This window comes from Melospiza georgiana, chromosome 1 (assembly GCF_028018845.1).
Source record: "Melospiza georgiana isolate bMelGeo1 chromosome 1, bMelGeo1.pri, whole genome shotgun sequence".
In the NCBI taxonomy this organism is placed as follows: domain Eukaryota; kingdom Metazoa; phylum Chordata; class Aves; order Passeriformes; family Passerellidae; genus Melospiza; species Melospiza georgiana.
The window spans coordinates 61,247,491-61,264,981 of record NC_080430.1 but is presented as its reverse complement, the minus strand read 5'-3'; the positions used below and the strand labels follow the sequence as shown (position 1 = coordinate 61,264,981).

The 17,491-nt window shown below is 37.5% G+C and overlaps 1 protein-coding gene across 1 annotated transcript in view; it reads left to right on the top strand.

Annotated features, from left to right (window-relative positions):
• CTDP1 (CTD phosphatase subunit 1) overlaps positions 1 to 17,491 on the top strand; it is a 96,208-nt gene that overhangs the window by 32,705 nt on the left and 46,012 nt on the right. Inside the window, exons 9-11 of the mRNA XM_058024858.1 lie at positions 2,390 to 2,531; positions 4,813 to 5,043; positions 10,824 to 10,989. Of these exons, the coding sequence (XP_057880841.1) occupies positions 2,390 to 2,531; positions 4,813 to 5,043; positions 10,824 to 10,989 (539 nt within the window). The remainder of the gene's footprint in view (positions 1 to 2,389; positions 2,532 to 4,812; positions 5,044 to 10,823; positions 10,990 to 17,491) is intronic.

Here is a 17,491-nt window from a genome sequence, read left to right as displayed (position 1 = left end):
TCTGGTTAGCTATTATGGGCTTACTAGTGAAACCACTGCTACTGCGTGTGGTATTCAGTCAGCTCCAGAGCTGTTATGTGCAGGGCAGTATTGCCAGCTCTGTCTGATATCTGATTCAGTGTTTAATAACAGGCACAGATACCTAAACTTCTACCAGACTTCTTGCTCTTGTTGCCTTTTTTTGCTCTGAAACTTATGCTTATGAACATGATTTTAGCATCCTGTTTATAACAGCTGTCTTATTGCTGATTTATTTTTCTGATGTTTTCATTCCTTTCCTCCTTTATTATCAAAAAAGAAGCAATGTCCAGGCTAAGCCTTAAACTTCTTCAATCCTTTTTGTCCCAGCTCTCATAAACTGATTCTCTCTCAACATTTGCTTTATTTCTTCTGAAATATACCCTGTGTATAAATTAAACACAGACTTATACATAACTATTTCTAACTGCAGGTATTTCTGCAATTTCTATTGAGGTTAATTAAATATTAATATCTCCAGTCAAAGCTAGTTCTGGCACTGTAAACTGGCTCATTTCCAGCAATTGTTGCATGAAATTCCTCCTCAGCTGCTTTTGTAACTCATAATTAATTGGAAAACAGATTTCTTAAATCAGGGCATGTTTTCAGGGAGTACATAGACCTCCCTTATTAGGGTTTTATGTTTTAGCCAGGTAGAACCTCTCGAACTGCGGAAGTGTGCTGGATTTAACACAGTTGCAGTTCTAAAATTGTTTTCACTGAATCTTTGTTGGACAGTGATTTTATTTTTATTATGTGGCAAAAATTAAAATATGATCATTAGAGGTTTGGACAGGACTGTGTCTTGAAGTACTTTTTTTGTGTTTGTGTTCATCTTGGGTTCTTAAGTTAACTTTTTTTTTCATGTATACTGTATAGTGGTGTGGCATAAAGCTTTATATGTACAGCTCTTACACCCTGAACTGTGCAACTGCTTGCATTTACACCTGAAAAAAAAAAATATATTTGTGCACACACCATTGTTTTCTGCTAGTCTAAATCCAAGAAAAAAAGTATGTGTATCTAGAGAAAAATGTAGCCCTACTCCTGTATTCCATTGGGTTTGGGGTACAAAAGTTAGGGAAACAGAGGCTTTCAGGAGTTTCATAAAGGACAATTATCTCCTGCCCTTTCTGTTTAGTTGTTTAATCTTACAGAGGTCTTAAACTGAGCTATCTAACCAACTAGTTAGGTCAATCCTCAAGTGCATTTCAGTTCATCTGTCTATCCCAATGGATTGTAGTTCAGCTTGTACAATGGGTATGAAATATTTGAGGTTAGCTGCTTTGTCTCATCTTCAAATTATGTGAAGAAGCATGGGTACTTCAAGATTTTCATCTAAATTGAAACAAGTAAAATCATATTGTTAAATGACAATCATGAAGATGAAACTCCAGGGAACTGTGATGAAAACATCAAATTAATTTACTGTTCTTGCTTGCTTGTCAGAATTGTTCTGAAGCTTGATTTTTATTTTTTTTTCTAGAGGCTTCATTGTTCTCGTGTGTGTGAAAACAGACAAGGGCTCATATTATTAGTATTGTTATATTTTACTTTGTTTCATTAGCTGTTGTTAGCTCACTAGTGCTGTTTTTTTCCCTGATTCTCCTCCCCATCCCACTGGTGTGGTTGGAGGAGTCAACAAGTGGCTGGCATTAAACCACAGCACTGATTTTGCTGCTTTTTGGCAGATTTATAGCAACTTCACTTAGTTTCTCTCTGGTTCTGGCATCCCCAGAGAGTAGAATTTGAGATCACCTGTTAGTTGCAAGCTGCACTGTTGATGGTTTCACCTGGATTGTATGATGGTCTCACCTGGACTGCATGCTAGCCTACTTGTGTTTAGCTTCACATTCTTTGCTCCTGTTTCAGCACAAAGGAATTCTATCTGCTTTGCCTCCATCTCTGGTAGATGGAGGTTGGGCGGGTGACAGCCAAAAGGTAGCGTGCTGTATGAACAGAGGGCCATGTGTAAAAAAGTTAGTATGATAAGTTAGTCAGGATTCAACAGCGTTGAAAAGCTGCTTCTTTTTGGACTGCTAACAAATACAAGTGAAGGAAATGTTATACAAAAGTGCACTTGTGTTGTTTATTGGGCTAACATGCAGAGATTTTCTGTATAAATCTTAATGGGCTACTTCCATGGTGCCAGTTCTTCAGAAAGTTACCTTCATCCAGCTTGAGTCTGAGATACTGCATCTTACTCTGATTCTCAATTTTATTAGCTGTGATTGTTTTGTTGGACTGGGGAGGAGTGGTGCTTTTTCTTTTCTGTACAATTGATGACAAAATGTTCTTAGTTTTAACTCTACACTGGTTTATCTTCTGTGTTTCTGGGAACACTGTAAAGTTGTGTTTGACTCTGTAATAGGCACAGAGAAAGTGCGGCAAGCTCAGGACTGCAAGGATCTCCATGTTGTAAACCCTGATTGGCTGTGGAGCTGCCTGGAGCGATGGGACAAGGTTGAGGAACAGCTCTTTCCCTTAAAGGATGACTACATCAAAACACACAGGTAAGTGCTGTTCCTTCAGGGAATAGGGGCCATAAAAACAGTTTTTTCTGATTTGTTAATAAATTGGTTTCTGACAAGTTCAGATGCTTATGGATTTTATGGAAGAGCTCCCTGTTTTTCTCCATTTCTCTTTTGTTTAAACTGAAGACTGAGGGATCAGGAGGCAGTTCCCTAACTAGCACAGTCAGGAGAGAACTTGTGGTAACATTACTTTCTTTAGCAGTTACTGTTGTTAGCTCTTTTAATTTTGAGAAGTTGCCCTTTTCAGTTCATCCATAAGCCCATGGAGGCTTATGGAGGGAATGCCACCAAAGCACAGGATCATTTATGCTGCCAAAAAATGTACATACTTTGACGACATGAGAAACTAGTAAAGTATTTTTGGTGAAATTTGGCAGTGGTGGGAAAGAGAGAAACAGGAAAATACTATAGAAAATTCTAAGAAAAATTAGAAGGTGTGAAGACAGGAGCAAAAACCGGAAGAAAGGAACTAGTGAGAGGCAATTTTGGGATTATAAGAAAGTGCTGAAAGAGAAAAGGTAAAAAATAATTAGTGCACTATAGGGTGACAGTAATAGAAGAGGTAGCCAAAAACATTATTAATAGAGAGGAACTTGGACAATAACAGTCCCCTGCATGGAAGTAGCATGGCTAAAGTAACTCATGACAAGGAACTGTCAAGCCAGCTTCTGCTTCTTGGTCTTGGCTTATCTGTTTGGATAGACCCACATCCTGCAAGCATATCAGAGGCTCTTCCCTTCCATGTTTAGACTGGAAGGAGCACAGCATAATGGGATTTCTGTATTAAACTGATACTGATGTGATTGACTCTGCTAGGGATTTACTTTCTACTTACAAGATGCCCTGATGAGGGCAGAACATGGGTGTGTCAGGCTTTGAAGACACCAAAAGAAGAAACGTGTGGAAGTTAGGGCATTTTATCAAATGCAGCATTAGGTTGAGACACAGGATCCCTATAAGTTGGGAAAAAACATTTAGCCTGCTTATGGCTTGACTAGGATACTTAGTATTTAAAAAGTACTATCTGATGGTTTTAAATCAAACTTTGGAATATTTGCACGAGATGCTTAATTTGACACTGCTAAGTTTACAGTAGAAACCTTTGCAGTAGAAACCTGGACAGTAGCTTGTGAACATTTTTTTTTTTTGATGTCTAGATGAATGTTAGTCTTCGTCCCTCTGTTAAATTACTCTTCCTTTTTACTGAGACATAATTTTTCCTACTTCTGTGTTTTCAAGTACAATACCTTTTAACTTCATACTTCCCCCCCACACAAGCTTCAGTCAGTAAGATATCTATCTTAATGCAAATACCTTTACTTTAACCCAATATGTGCAACTGCTTTGGAAAAGATTGTCTCTTTAATGAAGCTGCTTGAAATAGTGATTACAGGTCCAAAGCACATACAAACTCTAGGGGAGAAGCCTGAGAAAACATTTGCATGTAAAATGAACTTAAGATAGCAAGAAAAGAATAGGTTAACTTGGAATTAGTTTACTGTGTTATTGCTACAAGACTACTTCAGAAACATCCATAAAAGCATCTGGTAAAAACTCCAGTTTTGTGTCACTTCTAGTATTTGTTACAAATTATTTGAATATTTTTTTAACATAGTGTTGCTTTCATGGAGCATAACATGCTGTTTTAGTTGATGATTTTTTAAAATTACACAATTTTCTTGCTTTTTTTTTTGGTGGTACTTCATGACAATTGGATAGTACTCTGATTCCTGCAGACTGGTCTCAGAATGTTTCTGCTGACGCTTCTGAAGTTATGTTTTTAAAATGCAGCAGGGTGATCATAGGCAGTTTAGTATTTTAAAAAGTTAGTTAGGATGGCTTGCAAGTTAATACTGCATGTTTATTTTCTCTCAGAGCAAATTTGGAGACCAAATAGAAAGATTGATACGATAGTCTTCTGTTCTCTTTGTTGCATATATGCTGATTATCATACTCAGCTAATTGTGCTGTTGTTGGTACCTGCAAATAATTTTAGTAACTTTGTGTTTAGACAATTTCTAAGGCATACTTATTAATATTTTAGTAATTTAAACATGACATTATCTTGTATTTGCAGTTTTCTGTTTTAAATTCAGTGGGACTTTATTGAGGTGGAGGAGAAGAAATGTTTCTTTAGAGATTTTCCAAACCATTTCCCTCTTCTGCTTTAGAAGAAAAGGGAATCCTTGTTTTTTATGTTCTGGTTAGATAGCTCATTTAAATTTCTAATGCAATTTTTTTTCTGAACTCCATCTAACAGAGAAAATAGCCCTGCCACGTTTCCTGATACACCCAGCACATTTCAGACTGCTCTGTTTCACCCAACGCCCATCCATCCAAAGTCTCAACCTGGTCCTGAAGTTCGAATTTATGATCCTAACACTGGAAAGCTGATCAGGAAAGGCACACAGACATCTGGGCAGTCAATGTACATCCAGTCTCCAGCTCCTCCCATCACTTTGCCAGTCCACGGTGAACACTCATCCTTCAGGTACCTAAAGCATAGCTAAGAGTCACATTGTCTACATTTTTAGATTCTCTAGTAAATCTTACTCTCATTACCCCTTCATTTGATTAAATTGATATTTTTGCTTTACTTTGTTTGCTTTCTAAAAAGGCAAGAAAATAAGCAAAAGGAAATAATCAGCTGAAGTGAAGTCAGAATGCTACAATTCCAGATGCTTTCTGTGCCTCACTGAAGTTGAACTGGAAACCTCAAACCAAATAAATTCAGTGTGTAGTTTGTGTAGTCTAAAGAATGTTTACAGTAACTGATTGCTGAAGTGAGGCAGCTTGATGTTTCTTAAAGGGTCTTGGAATACTGGATTGTTTTTTTTTTTTTGATAAAATATACCTGATAGCATTTCATTCTTGTTTATAAATTTTTTTTTCACCTAATTCCTTCAAATGGATCATTAACTTTGTTTTTGAGGAATATCAGAAGCAATGGAAGAGGTGTGTAGCTGACTGAGCATTGTGAAATAAGGCCATATGGCTGAGTGCTCGTTACTAATCCATAGATCACTAAGTCAAGACACTAATTGTGGAGGAGGAAGAGGCAGTCTGCTTTTTGAAGTACAGAGGCTAGTATCTATCTGAATTTTGTCAAAATTTGTTTTAAGATGCAAAACCACCCCTTGTCTCTTAAGATGTGTGAAATATGTAGAATTCATCCCCAATTATCTAAATGAAAGATCTGACTTTCTAGAATTCTAACAAGCTCAGCAAGGCTTGTTCATTCCACTGGTAAAGACGTATCCAATCAAAGGCAAAGCTTTTCTTTGTTAAGTGTTATCTTTTTGTAGTATTTTTCTGTTAGCTGTTTGTAGCCTTTTTCTTAATTCAGCTTTCCTCTTGTTTTCAACACAGGTTTTTTGAGTCTCTCTTGTTTGTGAAGATGTCCTGTTTTCAGTTCCTTTTTAACTGTGTCTTTCAAAGTCTATTTTCATTTACTGTGACATGGTAAATGAGCATTAGAATCTTTAAATAATTGACACAGTGTGTATCCAGAGAGGAGCTAAAAAACATTTTTGGGTTTTTGGTCAGTTATTGCTGAAAGGAATTCTTCTAGAACTAGAGTTGGGAAGGTTTTACCTGTATGTAATTGTCATACTTGTAAGGTGCTTCACTATGATGGGTTATGTTGATATTAATACATCATCGAATGCTTTCAAAAGAATGGGTTTTAATGGTTTCCCTACCTTTGTCAACAATTTTTCCATAATGCTGAGGTGCTTCTTCACTTGTGTATTATACTGAAAAGGAAGAAATATATTTTAGGTGTCCTCTTAATTGAGTTTCATACAGCTTTGGACAGGTTTTGTGGGCAGAGTGTGTCCTTTCTACTCCCATCTTCTATTTCAGTTCAGTGGGGGGTTTTTGTGACTGTCAGTGCTCAGAATTGAGATGTTTTAATCTGACTGTCAATCCAATTACTCCGTGTTGCAACTTTACCCCACAACTATGCAGCTGTAAGAAAAGAGATAAGCATAAGGTCTATGCTAAGAAAAATTATTTTCATTCACATTTCCTGTTGATTTTGTTCTAGTGGTGAAGTTGGTGACCTGTAAACACTTAATCTCTTAATTGGGACACATCTCTATTCCTCAGGGCAGTTCTATCTTCTTCAGATCCTGAGGAGAGTTTTGGCAAAGTGTAGGAGAAAAGAAAGGCTGTGTAAATACCACAGTGCAGACAGAGCAGAAAGGCTGTGAAGAAGTAACAAAAAGCTGAATAGAAGCAGCTCTGCTGTGTCTGACTGAGGAAGAGCCAAGGCAGTACTGTGAGCTTTATCTTAGTGCAAACGTCAGTGATAGCATTTTTTTTTTTTTTTAGAAAAGGTTCACATCTGCTTTAAAATTGGGTATAATACTTGTCTTAAAAAAAACTACACTGGTGCAGCAATTTATTGGTAGAGGACTATATTTTTTTTGTCCTGACAGACTTAATGTGCTCCCTTGTTCACATTCTACAGAAAGAGGGGAATATTTGCAACTAAGCTATTAATTTTTAAAAAGAGTTAAAGTTGTTGGCACTCCCAGCTGCTCCTGTTGTGGGTGGGTAGTTATATCTTCCAATAATTTTCTTTGAGTTTCTCAAATCTTCATCTGATTCTGAATTTCAGATAGTGGGAAACAGAATTGCACTGCTGTGAGTGCTTGGGGACGTGGTAGCTGCACATGGCAGAGCAATGGTTCTTGGTGTCTTAGACTAAGAATGGACCTCCTTGTGCTTAGGAGAGAGCCTCTTCCTTACAAGGCAGATTATTGCAAAGGGTTTCAAGTTATCTGAATACCATTTCATAAGAACAGTTTCAGTTCTCGCTGTCTTGGGTTTCAGCATTTTTAGTTTCTTTCTGGGATTCAACCTGAAACATAATATAAAATTGGATACAATTAGTTGAAATTTATACATGTAATTTGCAGTGAAACTGTCACCAGTGAATTACAGATGGTTCAGTTAACATTTCAAGTTAACATTTCAAGCAACAGGTCTTGCCATTCTGCTCAGCTCTGAGGCTTGAGCACCTGCTTTTTTGTCATGGCTGTTGCAGCCCGTGCGGAAGAGTGAAAAAAGTTCACGGTTGTAGTAGAAGGAAAGGGAATGCAATGCTGCTCAGGGGCTGCTAGTGGCCACTAGCTCTTCTTTGTCTGAGAACAGGAAGGATTCCTCTTTAAAAATAACCTATATGTCAGAACTTTGACATGCCTTATGTATCTCAATGATTTGCATTTTCATACAAAAACTGTATTCTGCAAACACTGCAGTAAACACTAAAGTTGTAATGGATCATGAGACATGTAATGTAGTTGTTCAAAGTAATGTAAAAGCTAATGGCAGCTTGGACTAGAATAAAGAAAAAGTTATACTGCAAGTTACATTTTAGTGAACACTAGTAATATGCTAACAGATGAGGCAAGGCTTAAAATATGGGTGTCATTTGCATGTGAGAAGTTAAAAGTGGCACTCTGGTTTAAAATAATGCTAATATGCACTGAATGCTTGGTTTGAAAAGGTGTGTCAAGCAGATGTTGGTGGCTTAAGCCATAGTTGAAGATTTTTATAAATTACTTTCACTTACAACATTTTTGTCTGAATTTATATGTTCATAATTACTATTTTTCCTACTTAATTTTATCAATGTTATTATGACAGCAAAAATATGAAGTGCCAAATTGAACATGTGACTGGAATTTAAATATTTTTAACACTTCTGTGATGATAATGTTATTTTAGCTTTTACCCTGATGTGTCACAGAAGGTGCTTGTTGCTTCTACAGATGTTGGCCCCACCCTGCATATATGTCCTTGTGCATGTAAGACTATCAACTAATGAACCTCTGTGGAGTTTAAGATGGTGTTATTTTTAAAAAGGATTTATGAGTTACATTTAATTAGAAATAAATGTAAATTCCTGCATTTTCATGTCATTAGTTCTTATTCAACTTAAAGGCAGCTGAAAATGTAAAAGCCTAAAAAATGGTTTTGACAAAATAAAAATGTCTTAAAAACCTTTAAAAAGACTTTATTTCACATTGCTTTTGGAATGCTTTCATGAGAAGGCCCAGTGTTTCTTGTCTAGTAGCAGTGGGAAAATACTGGAAAAGACATATGACAGAAGCCTTTAGAAGCTATTAATACAATTATTTTACAGCTAATATTTGTGTGTAATGTAAAAGGAGAAGTTCTCATCAACCATATGACAATGTGCTCTTAAAAATATGCCAGATTTATTTTGATTTATTCCTAGTCTAAGAGAATCTGCTTGGCTGTCATGCTGCATATAACTTCTCTGCAATTCTTGGAATGGTCAAGCTTGTCATATTTTTATTAGAGTTGTGTAAGATGCCTGTAGCTTTTGTTTTCCCATTCTCTGATTTTCTAATAATGTGAATGGCATCACCACCTTTTCTGCCTAGGTTATATAATAAAAAGGTAAGGAGAAATCATACTTTAAAAGAACCATTTGGAAAATATAGTAGAATGACATATTATCTTTGTTATCTACCTATGAAGTTTACCATCTAAAAGCAATTTAATAGCAAAAGAAAACAGTGATCTTTAAAATAGAAAGCATAGTGGAGGGGAGAGAAAAATACACAACCCAAAAACTGGCAGCAGTAGTGAGAAACTCTAGCAAAAAACCAGTTTGCTTAGTTTGTATTTGCAGGATCCAAATTGTATAAGCTTCACAGGAAATTCCATTGTACAGGAATAGGAGACTACAAAGGGGCACATGTCTACTGTGCTGATGAGTTGTGTGTGCTGCTGGGGGTCTTCTGCAGCAGGTAGTGCAGGTCTGGGTAGCATGGCAGTGGCTCACCTCTTTTTCCCTCACAACCTCCCATTCAAAACAAGATTTCAAAATTTCCTGCACCTGTCCATGGGATCTGAGAAGAGAGATGTGTGTTTCCTAAATACGAGCTGTCAAAATGAGCAAAATTGACAGCTTTGTATGGCTTTCAGATTTCTTACATTCTGGAATTTAAGTACTGAGAAAAAAAACCCGTGACATTTAGATAACCTTCTTAAGAAGTTGTCAAGTTCACCAAAGGAGAAATAATTTTGTAGGCTTTTTCTATGGGGGACTGTTGATCTTAAGCTGATTCTTGTAAATCCTGGCTTGATGAGAATTAGCCATTCTGCTAAAAACTCTTGTCTGCAGGCAGAGACTACACAGTACCTTTTTTCAGTCACAGTCATTCTCAAAACCAGATTGATGGTCTCTCACCTGTTTCAAGTTGCATCTTGAAACTGTGATTTCAAATACAGTTGCTTTTTTACCTGCTTTTGGTAGTCATTCTCCAAATACACAGTCTTATGGCTAACATAAATATTTTGTGACCCATGAGCTATATGACCTTTGAATTGGATTCTGGGTGGTGCTGAGCTGCTGTAATTTGTTCCAGGAGGCTAATATGTCAGACCAGTACTGGAAGTTAATCTGTATTGTATAATAATTTTAGCTTCCAGAAGTCTTTAGTATTTAAAGTAATAGTCACAGAAAAATTTACCCAAGGAAGGTAGAAGTCTCCTGCTGTTGTTGTACATGTAGTCTATCTTGTTATTACTATCATAAAGCAATTCTCATGAAGATATGGTTATTTTATTCATTTTAATGAAGATTTTGATATTCATTTTTGTTTGAATTAAGTATAGTAATTAACAATGTAATAAAATACAGACTAAAAGAAAAAGCTACTATATTTCAATACGTTAACCAAAAAGAAATATTAGCTGTTTTGCAGCTTATCCAGGCTTGGCATGTGGGAAATATCTGAAGACTGACACTGCAGAAGTGCTTTCTACATGCAGAATTCTTGTCTGTAAGGTTGAGAAATAGAAGGGTATACTTAGAGACTCAAAATTAAAAGCCTAGCATAGATCAGGGAAAATGCATTAGAATGTCAACATTGCTTTTGTAATAATAAATTTGTCAAGTGGTGGAGAAACTCCACTTGTGCAGAAATATTCATGTATTTTAAGGGCTACGCATCTGCAACTACTGCAACCCTTGGCAACAAGGAAGATTTGGTGGTTATGTAAAGGGACAATGCAAAGGCAAGAGTGTGAATGCCTTGTCAAAGGTAAAATAAAAGCTTTAGCTGTCAGACGGAAATTAATCAGGAGACTTGACTGACCTGTTCATGAATGCAGAGCTTTATTAAGTGAAAGTGTAAATACATGGCAGTCATAAATTGTTTAAAGGATTTTATTTGTAGCTGTGACCCAAGTAAATCTATCTTACATGATACTCCTCAATTTTTTCAGAGTCGTTCAGCCACATCAACAGCAGATGTTTGAAGAAGACGACCTTCCAGCAAGTGAAAATGAAGAGCAGCCTGGTCCATCTAAGAGGAAACGCCAGCCAAGTATGTCTGAAACAATGCCCCTGTACACGCTGTGTAAAGAGGATTTAGAGAGTATGGATAAAGAGGTGAGCTTAACTAATTCTGACAAATTTTTAACATGACATAAGTTCTAACTTTCATTAAATAATGCATGTATGTGAACTGACCTTGTATGCCGCTACAGTAACTTCAAGTAAAAGCCACAGCAGATAAAAGTACGGCTCAGGCTAAAAAGTAGTTACGTTCTGCAAAGCAGTACATAGTTCTACTTTAAAGGTTACTAACACACCACAGTACTGTGGTGTGTTAGTAGACCTTTAAAGTAGAATTTCATTTAAGAATAGCTTCTTCACATTAAACATGTTATTGAATTTGCTCTGGATAGCTTTGCCATGTGTCACTTTGGAGTTGTTTTGCTTTACTTTTTTTTATGGTAAATCTCAAATTAATGTGGACAAAAATCAGTGGTGTGATGGGAGAAGAGGGGTCTGCAGATGTAAAATGCACTGACTATATGGAAGATTGGGGAGACAAATGAGAGCATGGGGCCTCGTTATCTACAGACATGCAATTGCAGTGTTGTTAAGTCATAGCTGTAATTGTTTTGCAGATGAAGGGAGCTTTCTCTTGCAGAGTGAGCTGCATGTCTTTCATACTAAAGAACATTACTTGAAATTCATTGTGAACCTCTAGCTGTTCACTTAACATTCTATGCACTTTTTTCAAATGAGCCACCATGTTACATAAGATGAATCTATGTATCTGTTGATATGTAGAAGAAAAATTACAGATCTGTGCACCATGTTTTCATGAATTTATCCTCTGTGTGACTTTAGTATAAAATCTAGTGACCCTGGAGCTTGAATTCATCTTCAGGCTTGGATAGTTCATTGGGGTGGGGACAGGAGCATATAATTTGCCATGTTCTTGGCAGTAAATTCATTCCAAGGTTCTAGCTATAAAAGGCTTTGAGCTATCTTTTGAGCTAAAATTTAATAAAAGTTTGAGAAGGGAACTGCATATTTCACCAATAAAAGAGACTTTATGTATACAGTACAGGGTAAATTCGAGATGCACTTTCAGAAGAATTTAAAGCTGGTATTCTGGGAAAATGTCCCATAACTTTCAACTGCTGTGATGATCTCCTTTGAATTTCTGGTAACTTCAGGCTTCTAACTTTACCTGGTAAACTTTACTTTGGAATTGACGAGTTTTGATTTCTGTTGCTTTTTGTTCTGAAGTATTTTGCCCATTTTATCTCAGACTTTCCCAGAAACAGTATTTCTCCTTGTCATGATACCAGTCCCTGAATCCATCTGTGCCTTCCATCTGTATTGTCAATAATACTTAAAGACAATTAATATTGTGGGTCACCTTTATGATTTTATGTACTAACATTTTTTTCTAATTATGTGGCTTTTGAAAAATATTAATGAATTACTGATGCAGTGTGTGCACTGAGTCAAAGGGAAGTGTGCATGTTTTTCAGACTCACTGCATAAAGTATTTATTGTTCTGTTTTTAAAGATACTATTTAGGAACCCTGTAAAAAGTCTGAATCTTTTGGCTCCGTTGGTTTTGTGATTGATTGCTCCCTGCTGCTACATTTATGACTAAAGAAATTAAAGTTTTTCTACTTCTCCTGCAACTATAAACATCTTAAATTACAATGATTTGTTCTTAAATTATGCTTTTGCTTAAGCAGCATATTGTGCTTGGAAACTAGACCACATGAACTTCAAAAAAAATTAAGCCCAAATTCCAGTGACTTTTTTTTTTTTCATAGTTGGATTAGCTTTGGTTCCAGGAGTATGATTTGAGGTAAAAGTTGCTGCCAAAAGTTTTCCCTTGCGCCAAGTCTCTGTTCCTTGGGCAGCTGAACCAGTGGGGGGGGTATGTTTGGGGTTTGTTTGGTGCAGAAGCACAGTGGGATTTTTCTGGTATTTTAGCTTCCCAGTATGATTTTGTCAAGGATCAAATATTAGCACTGAGACATGGAGGAAGGGCGCATGTAGAACATGTATCAGGGAGGTTTAACTGTACATGGTAGTGCCAGTGCCAGCAGATCATTGTCTCCTGGAAGCTGACTATAAAAGGCAAGGAAAACTTGGGACTCCTAGCATCACCTTCGTAAAGGTGTTGTGTTCACATAGAAGAAATGTAACACAAGTAATTAAGCAGGATTTTCTGGCATTGTGTAGGAGTACACTTAGGAAACAGGTGATGTGTGGTAACAAAGTCTATAAAATACAAACGTTCAGTGGAGTGTACACAGTGGAGTCTGCTGTCAGGAGCATTATCAAATAACGTGAAAATAAGCTCAATAAGCCTTGCTAGTGGGGACCTAGTTCACTTTGGTCACACTGTGACTTCTTTAACTTCCAGAGAAAGGTGTTTGCCCTCACCTCATTCTTTATCAAAACGTTAAAAGGTAAGAACCTTTCTGGAATCAGATTGTCACTAAGAGATGTGAAATTTCTGCTTTTGCCACAGAAATGCTTTTGCTTCATTTGTATGCATTCAAGTGGCTATGGCAGCCACAAGAACTGCAACTGACTGCAGACTACCTGGGCAGAGTAGTCTGAGGGAGTCTGTTCCAGTCACAGCAGTGATTTCTTGCTCCGCTTCTGGGGTGCTCATGCTGAGGCTGTTTGGGTTAGGAGTATGTGGTCCAAGGAGAGGGAAAGCAAGTTCCAGTGGGATTTTGCTGCAGTGGAAGCCACTCTAGGCTCAACTGCTGTGTCTCTGCCCTTAGCCACTGTTGGTAATCATGGGACCCTATGGCAAGCCAGCTCAGGGAGCTGGTTGGGACAAAAAAGACCATTTCCAGATTAATCTTCATCATTTCCAGCTTCCAGAAATAACCTGCTGTTGCTGCTGCATGAGTGCTAGTGCCAGGAGCAGGCAGAGGATGGGAAGAGCTGGGAATAAGAGTGAAGGCAGAGCTGCATTTAAAGCTTTAAAACTGCATCCTCAGTATTTTTACTGAATTCCCTCATAAATTCAGATAAGATCAAAAGGAGTCTTTTAGCTTTAGGGACTGGGATTTTTTAAAATTAAATCGGAAATGCAAGCATTCATATATACTGTTTCTATGGGTATAACTAGCAATAAATAATTCCTTTGCAGTTAACATGTAAAGAAAATCTTGCTTTTTTTTTGCAAAAATCTGTGAAAGACCGCACAGCCCCAGGTAGTTTATATGTGGGAGAGTTGTGTTGAAAATATCAAAATGGAAGCTGATAAAGAGAACTAAATTATTATATATTCCCAAATTAAATCCCTTTCTTTCCTTAACCTATTTGAAGGTGTGTTTGTCACTTTTCCTAGTAAAAAGCTTTTCCTAGTAAAAAAGCTTCTGCTGTTCAGTTGGGAAGAACTACTGTGCCTAAGCATCTCTTAATATTTTATCTTACGTGGATATTTTTATCTTCTCTTATTTTTTCAGTTGTAATTATGCTATGCATACCAAGTAAATCAAAGGAGATGAATAGCATTTCAGCTATTGGGTTGCAGTTTAAGGTCACTTAGCCTTTTGTATCTTTTTCGGTGCCAGAGATCTGGGAGATTGGCTCCAATGGTAGCTTCCTTTCCCTCTGACATGAAGGACTGTTAGAATTTTAGAAAAATGGAAGTACGTGAGTGTTCAGTGTAATAGAATTGCCATTGAAAGGGCAATTGCCAAATCAGAGTAAGTGCATAAGGAATGTATCCCTACTTGGGAAATGTGCAGTATCCTGGTGCTGCTGCCTGACAGTCGAGACAATGTTTTCCCTTTTTTCTGTACTAGCCTGACAGAGGTGCTTTCCAACGGATTGCTGCTGTTTGTCTCCGTTATGGGATGGTAAAGGCAGCAGAATTAAATGCTGCCAGTCAAATTATCTTGTTTATAGTCACTTTTACAAGACTGGATAATTTTTTACTTTTAAATAACTGGCTACCTCCTACATAACCTGCAAAAGGTCATTCCATAAAAATGCTATTTATATAGAATTGTATCTAGTATGCTGTAATCTTCACCAAAGAAAAATCTTAAAAGAAATGGTTTCCTGTTGGGAAGGGTGCAAGGTTTGACAAGAAAGTCTCACAGATATATATGCTTGGCAGAAAGATTTTTGAATGTAGAGTCTGATGAAGGAATAGAGATGGAAGCAAGTTTTGATATAGAAGGTTGCTGAGCCAGTTTTACTGGATAACCAAGGAAGCAAAGGGTGTGTTAGTTAGAAGGGGTTTTTATGACTTAGAGCAAAGGTTAAACCCACCTTAAACAAGATGTTTTTACCAAGCAGAAAGATAGTACAGGCAAACAAGTCAGCAAATGTTACAAGTAGAAAAAAGATCTCAGAATTTTCCGCTGCAAGAAAACTGCATAACAACTTTTAGCTTAAACTTTTAGTAATTGGAGAATAGTAACATGAATATGGTAATTATAGTAGTTATGATAGGCTATAGATAAAAGTTAAGGTATAGGTTGGTTCTACTCTGGTATTAAGGTGCTCAGCAAAGAAAAGTATGTAATGCATTGTAACCAAAAGGTTACAAAACCAAAGGGTCTCCAGGCCTGCCTGCAGCTGGAGCTGACAGCTGTAGGTAGGCACAGGCTCTGTCACCCACGACCCTGGACTGCTGTAACATCTTGGATGGAATAAACTGCATTTTGAAGAACACCTGGAGTCCCACATCTCTCCTTTAGGCTCTTACAATTTCCAATCAATTAAATGCAGTCAATAATTAACTAGAAGCCTCTTGTTCCTAATAGCTGTTCCAGGATGACTTTTGTTTTGTCAGGATCAATTCTGTCACTTGACAGGGAAGTTATCTACCTTTGCTTTCAGTGTTCTGTAGCAGAAGCCTGTTCTGCAGGGAGAAGAAATTAGGCTGTCTTCAGCTCTTCTTTTTCCCCATTTCAGCAGGAATGGACTCGCTCACCTGCAGGAGCCTTTGTTACTTGCTTGGGGTAGGATTGTATGGCATTATCATCTTTTGCCAGGGATAGGTGGAAGCTCCTGACCTCCCAGTCACTACAACATTGTGTGGATCTGCTGTAGTTTACTGAGAAAAAAACTGAAAGTGGAATCCAGGCTTCAAGTGACTCTTTATTTGTTTCCAGAGATAAGATCTATTAGCTAAAGCAAGAAAGGAATGGCATACAAACCACATGAAGACGTACGCATCTTTCCTTTCATAACTGATTGTCTCTGTACAGGATGCCATGTAGCCCTCCTTCCCAGAGATTACTCATGGATCACCTTGTGAGCCTATTTCTTCTGAACTGATTGCTAGTTCCTTTTTATTAGGGATCATTTTCTTCTAAATTTGTATTCCTGAATTATGTTTGGAGAGAACCTTAATGACTGGGATGGCATCATGCAGTTACTTTGTGAAGTTGATCTAATCCTAACAGTGCTGTGTCCTATGTGTTATAAATAAGCTGTTTGTTTTTACATACTGTTGCTTCCTGATGGGCGTTAACTCTGCTTTTCTGTAAATGCGTTCTTTCTTCATGAGTATTTGTTGCAGACACAAAAGGTGATTTTTAGCCTCGTGCATCATGCTAGCTTCTTTTAAAAATTGAGTCAGCTTTATATAGTCTTAATGATTTTCCCTTTTTTAATAAATGTCCCTTTCATAATTATGTTGACTTTCTTGTCTGTGATAAATGACTTGACCATGAAATAAGTAAACAAGGTCAAGAGTTTTCATTCCTCTCTCCTTTTGGCTACAAATTATTCTCATCTGTTCCTTCTAGAGCAATGGCTGTCAGTTCCCCTATGTTATTTTTCAGGTTCTTTCTAATTCACTAGTCCATGTAAATAGTAGAAATGCATAGCAAGAATCTTAAGATGCTTCATTTGTAAAATGTCAGTGTAACGAAAAAAGAAATTACCCTGAGCTGAGCTGAAGATCCTGCTCTCAGTTGCTCATATCTCAGCTGCTGCTACAACCATGGTAAGAGTAGAAGGCAGACAGCCATAGGTCTTCATATGTGTCTGTACTTCCAGGACCAGTCCTCGACAGATGCCAGTAGGGGTTTCACCAGTGGGAAGGAAGTTGAAAAGGGATTTCCAGTAAGGCAGTAAGATTGAACAAGTTCAGTAAGGCAGAAAGATTTCTGTTTATTTTGCAGTACCTTCCCATCCAGGATGGCCCAGGATTACTAAGGTCCTGGAACAGCTGTGCACACATTGTTTATTAGCTGTACAGTACTTCGGCTTTTGTGTTTGTTGGTGTGGTTTGGTCATGGTGTTTGAGAGTAGCATCTGTGTCTTGTCAAGTGTCATCATCTCTGCCATCTAAGGTTAAATATTTTCCTGGTTTAAATTCCTCTCAGTTTGGGACTTGGGACAGGGGAAGAGAGGGAGCGAATCTGATACCAGTCCGACCTCTAGCTTTCCCATCTCTCACTTCAGTTAGTGAAGCTGCAGAGATTCCTCCCATCTGGTTGGGACATGTGGTCAGCAGCTACAAAGTGGCCACATTGCAAAGGTATGTTCTGTGCACGAGTGCATTTAAGTGTAAAGATTTTTCTTGAGTGGGAATTGCCTAATGAACTACTTTTGCATTAACATGGTTCTGTTGATTTGGGAT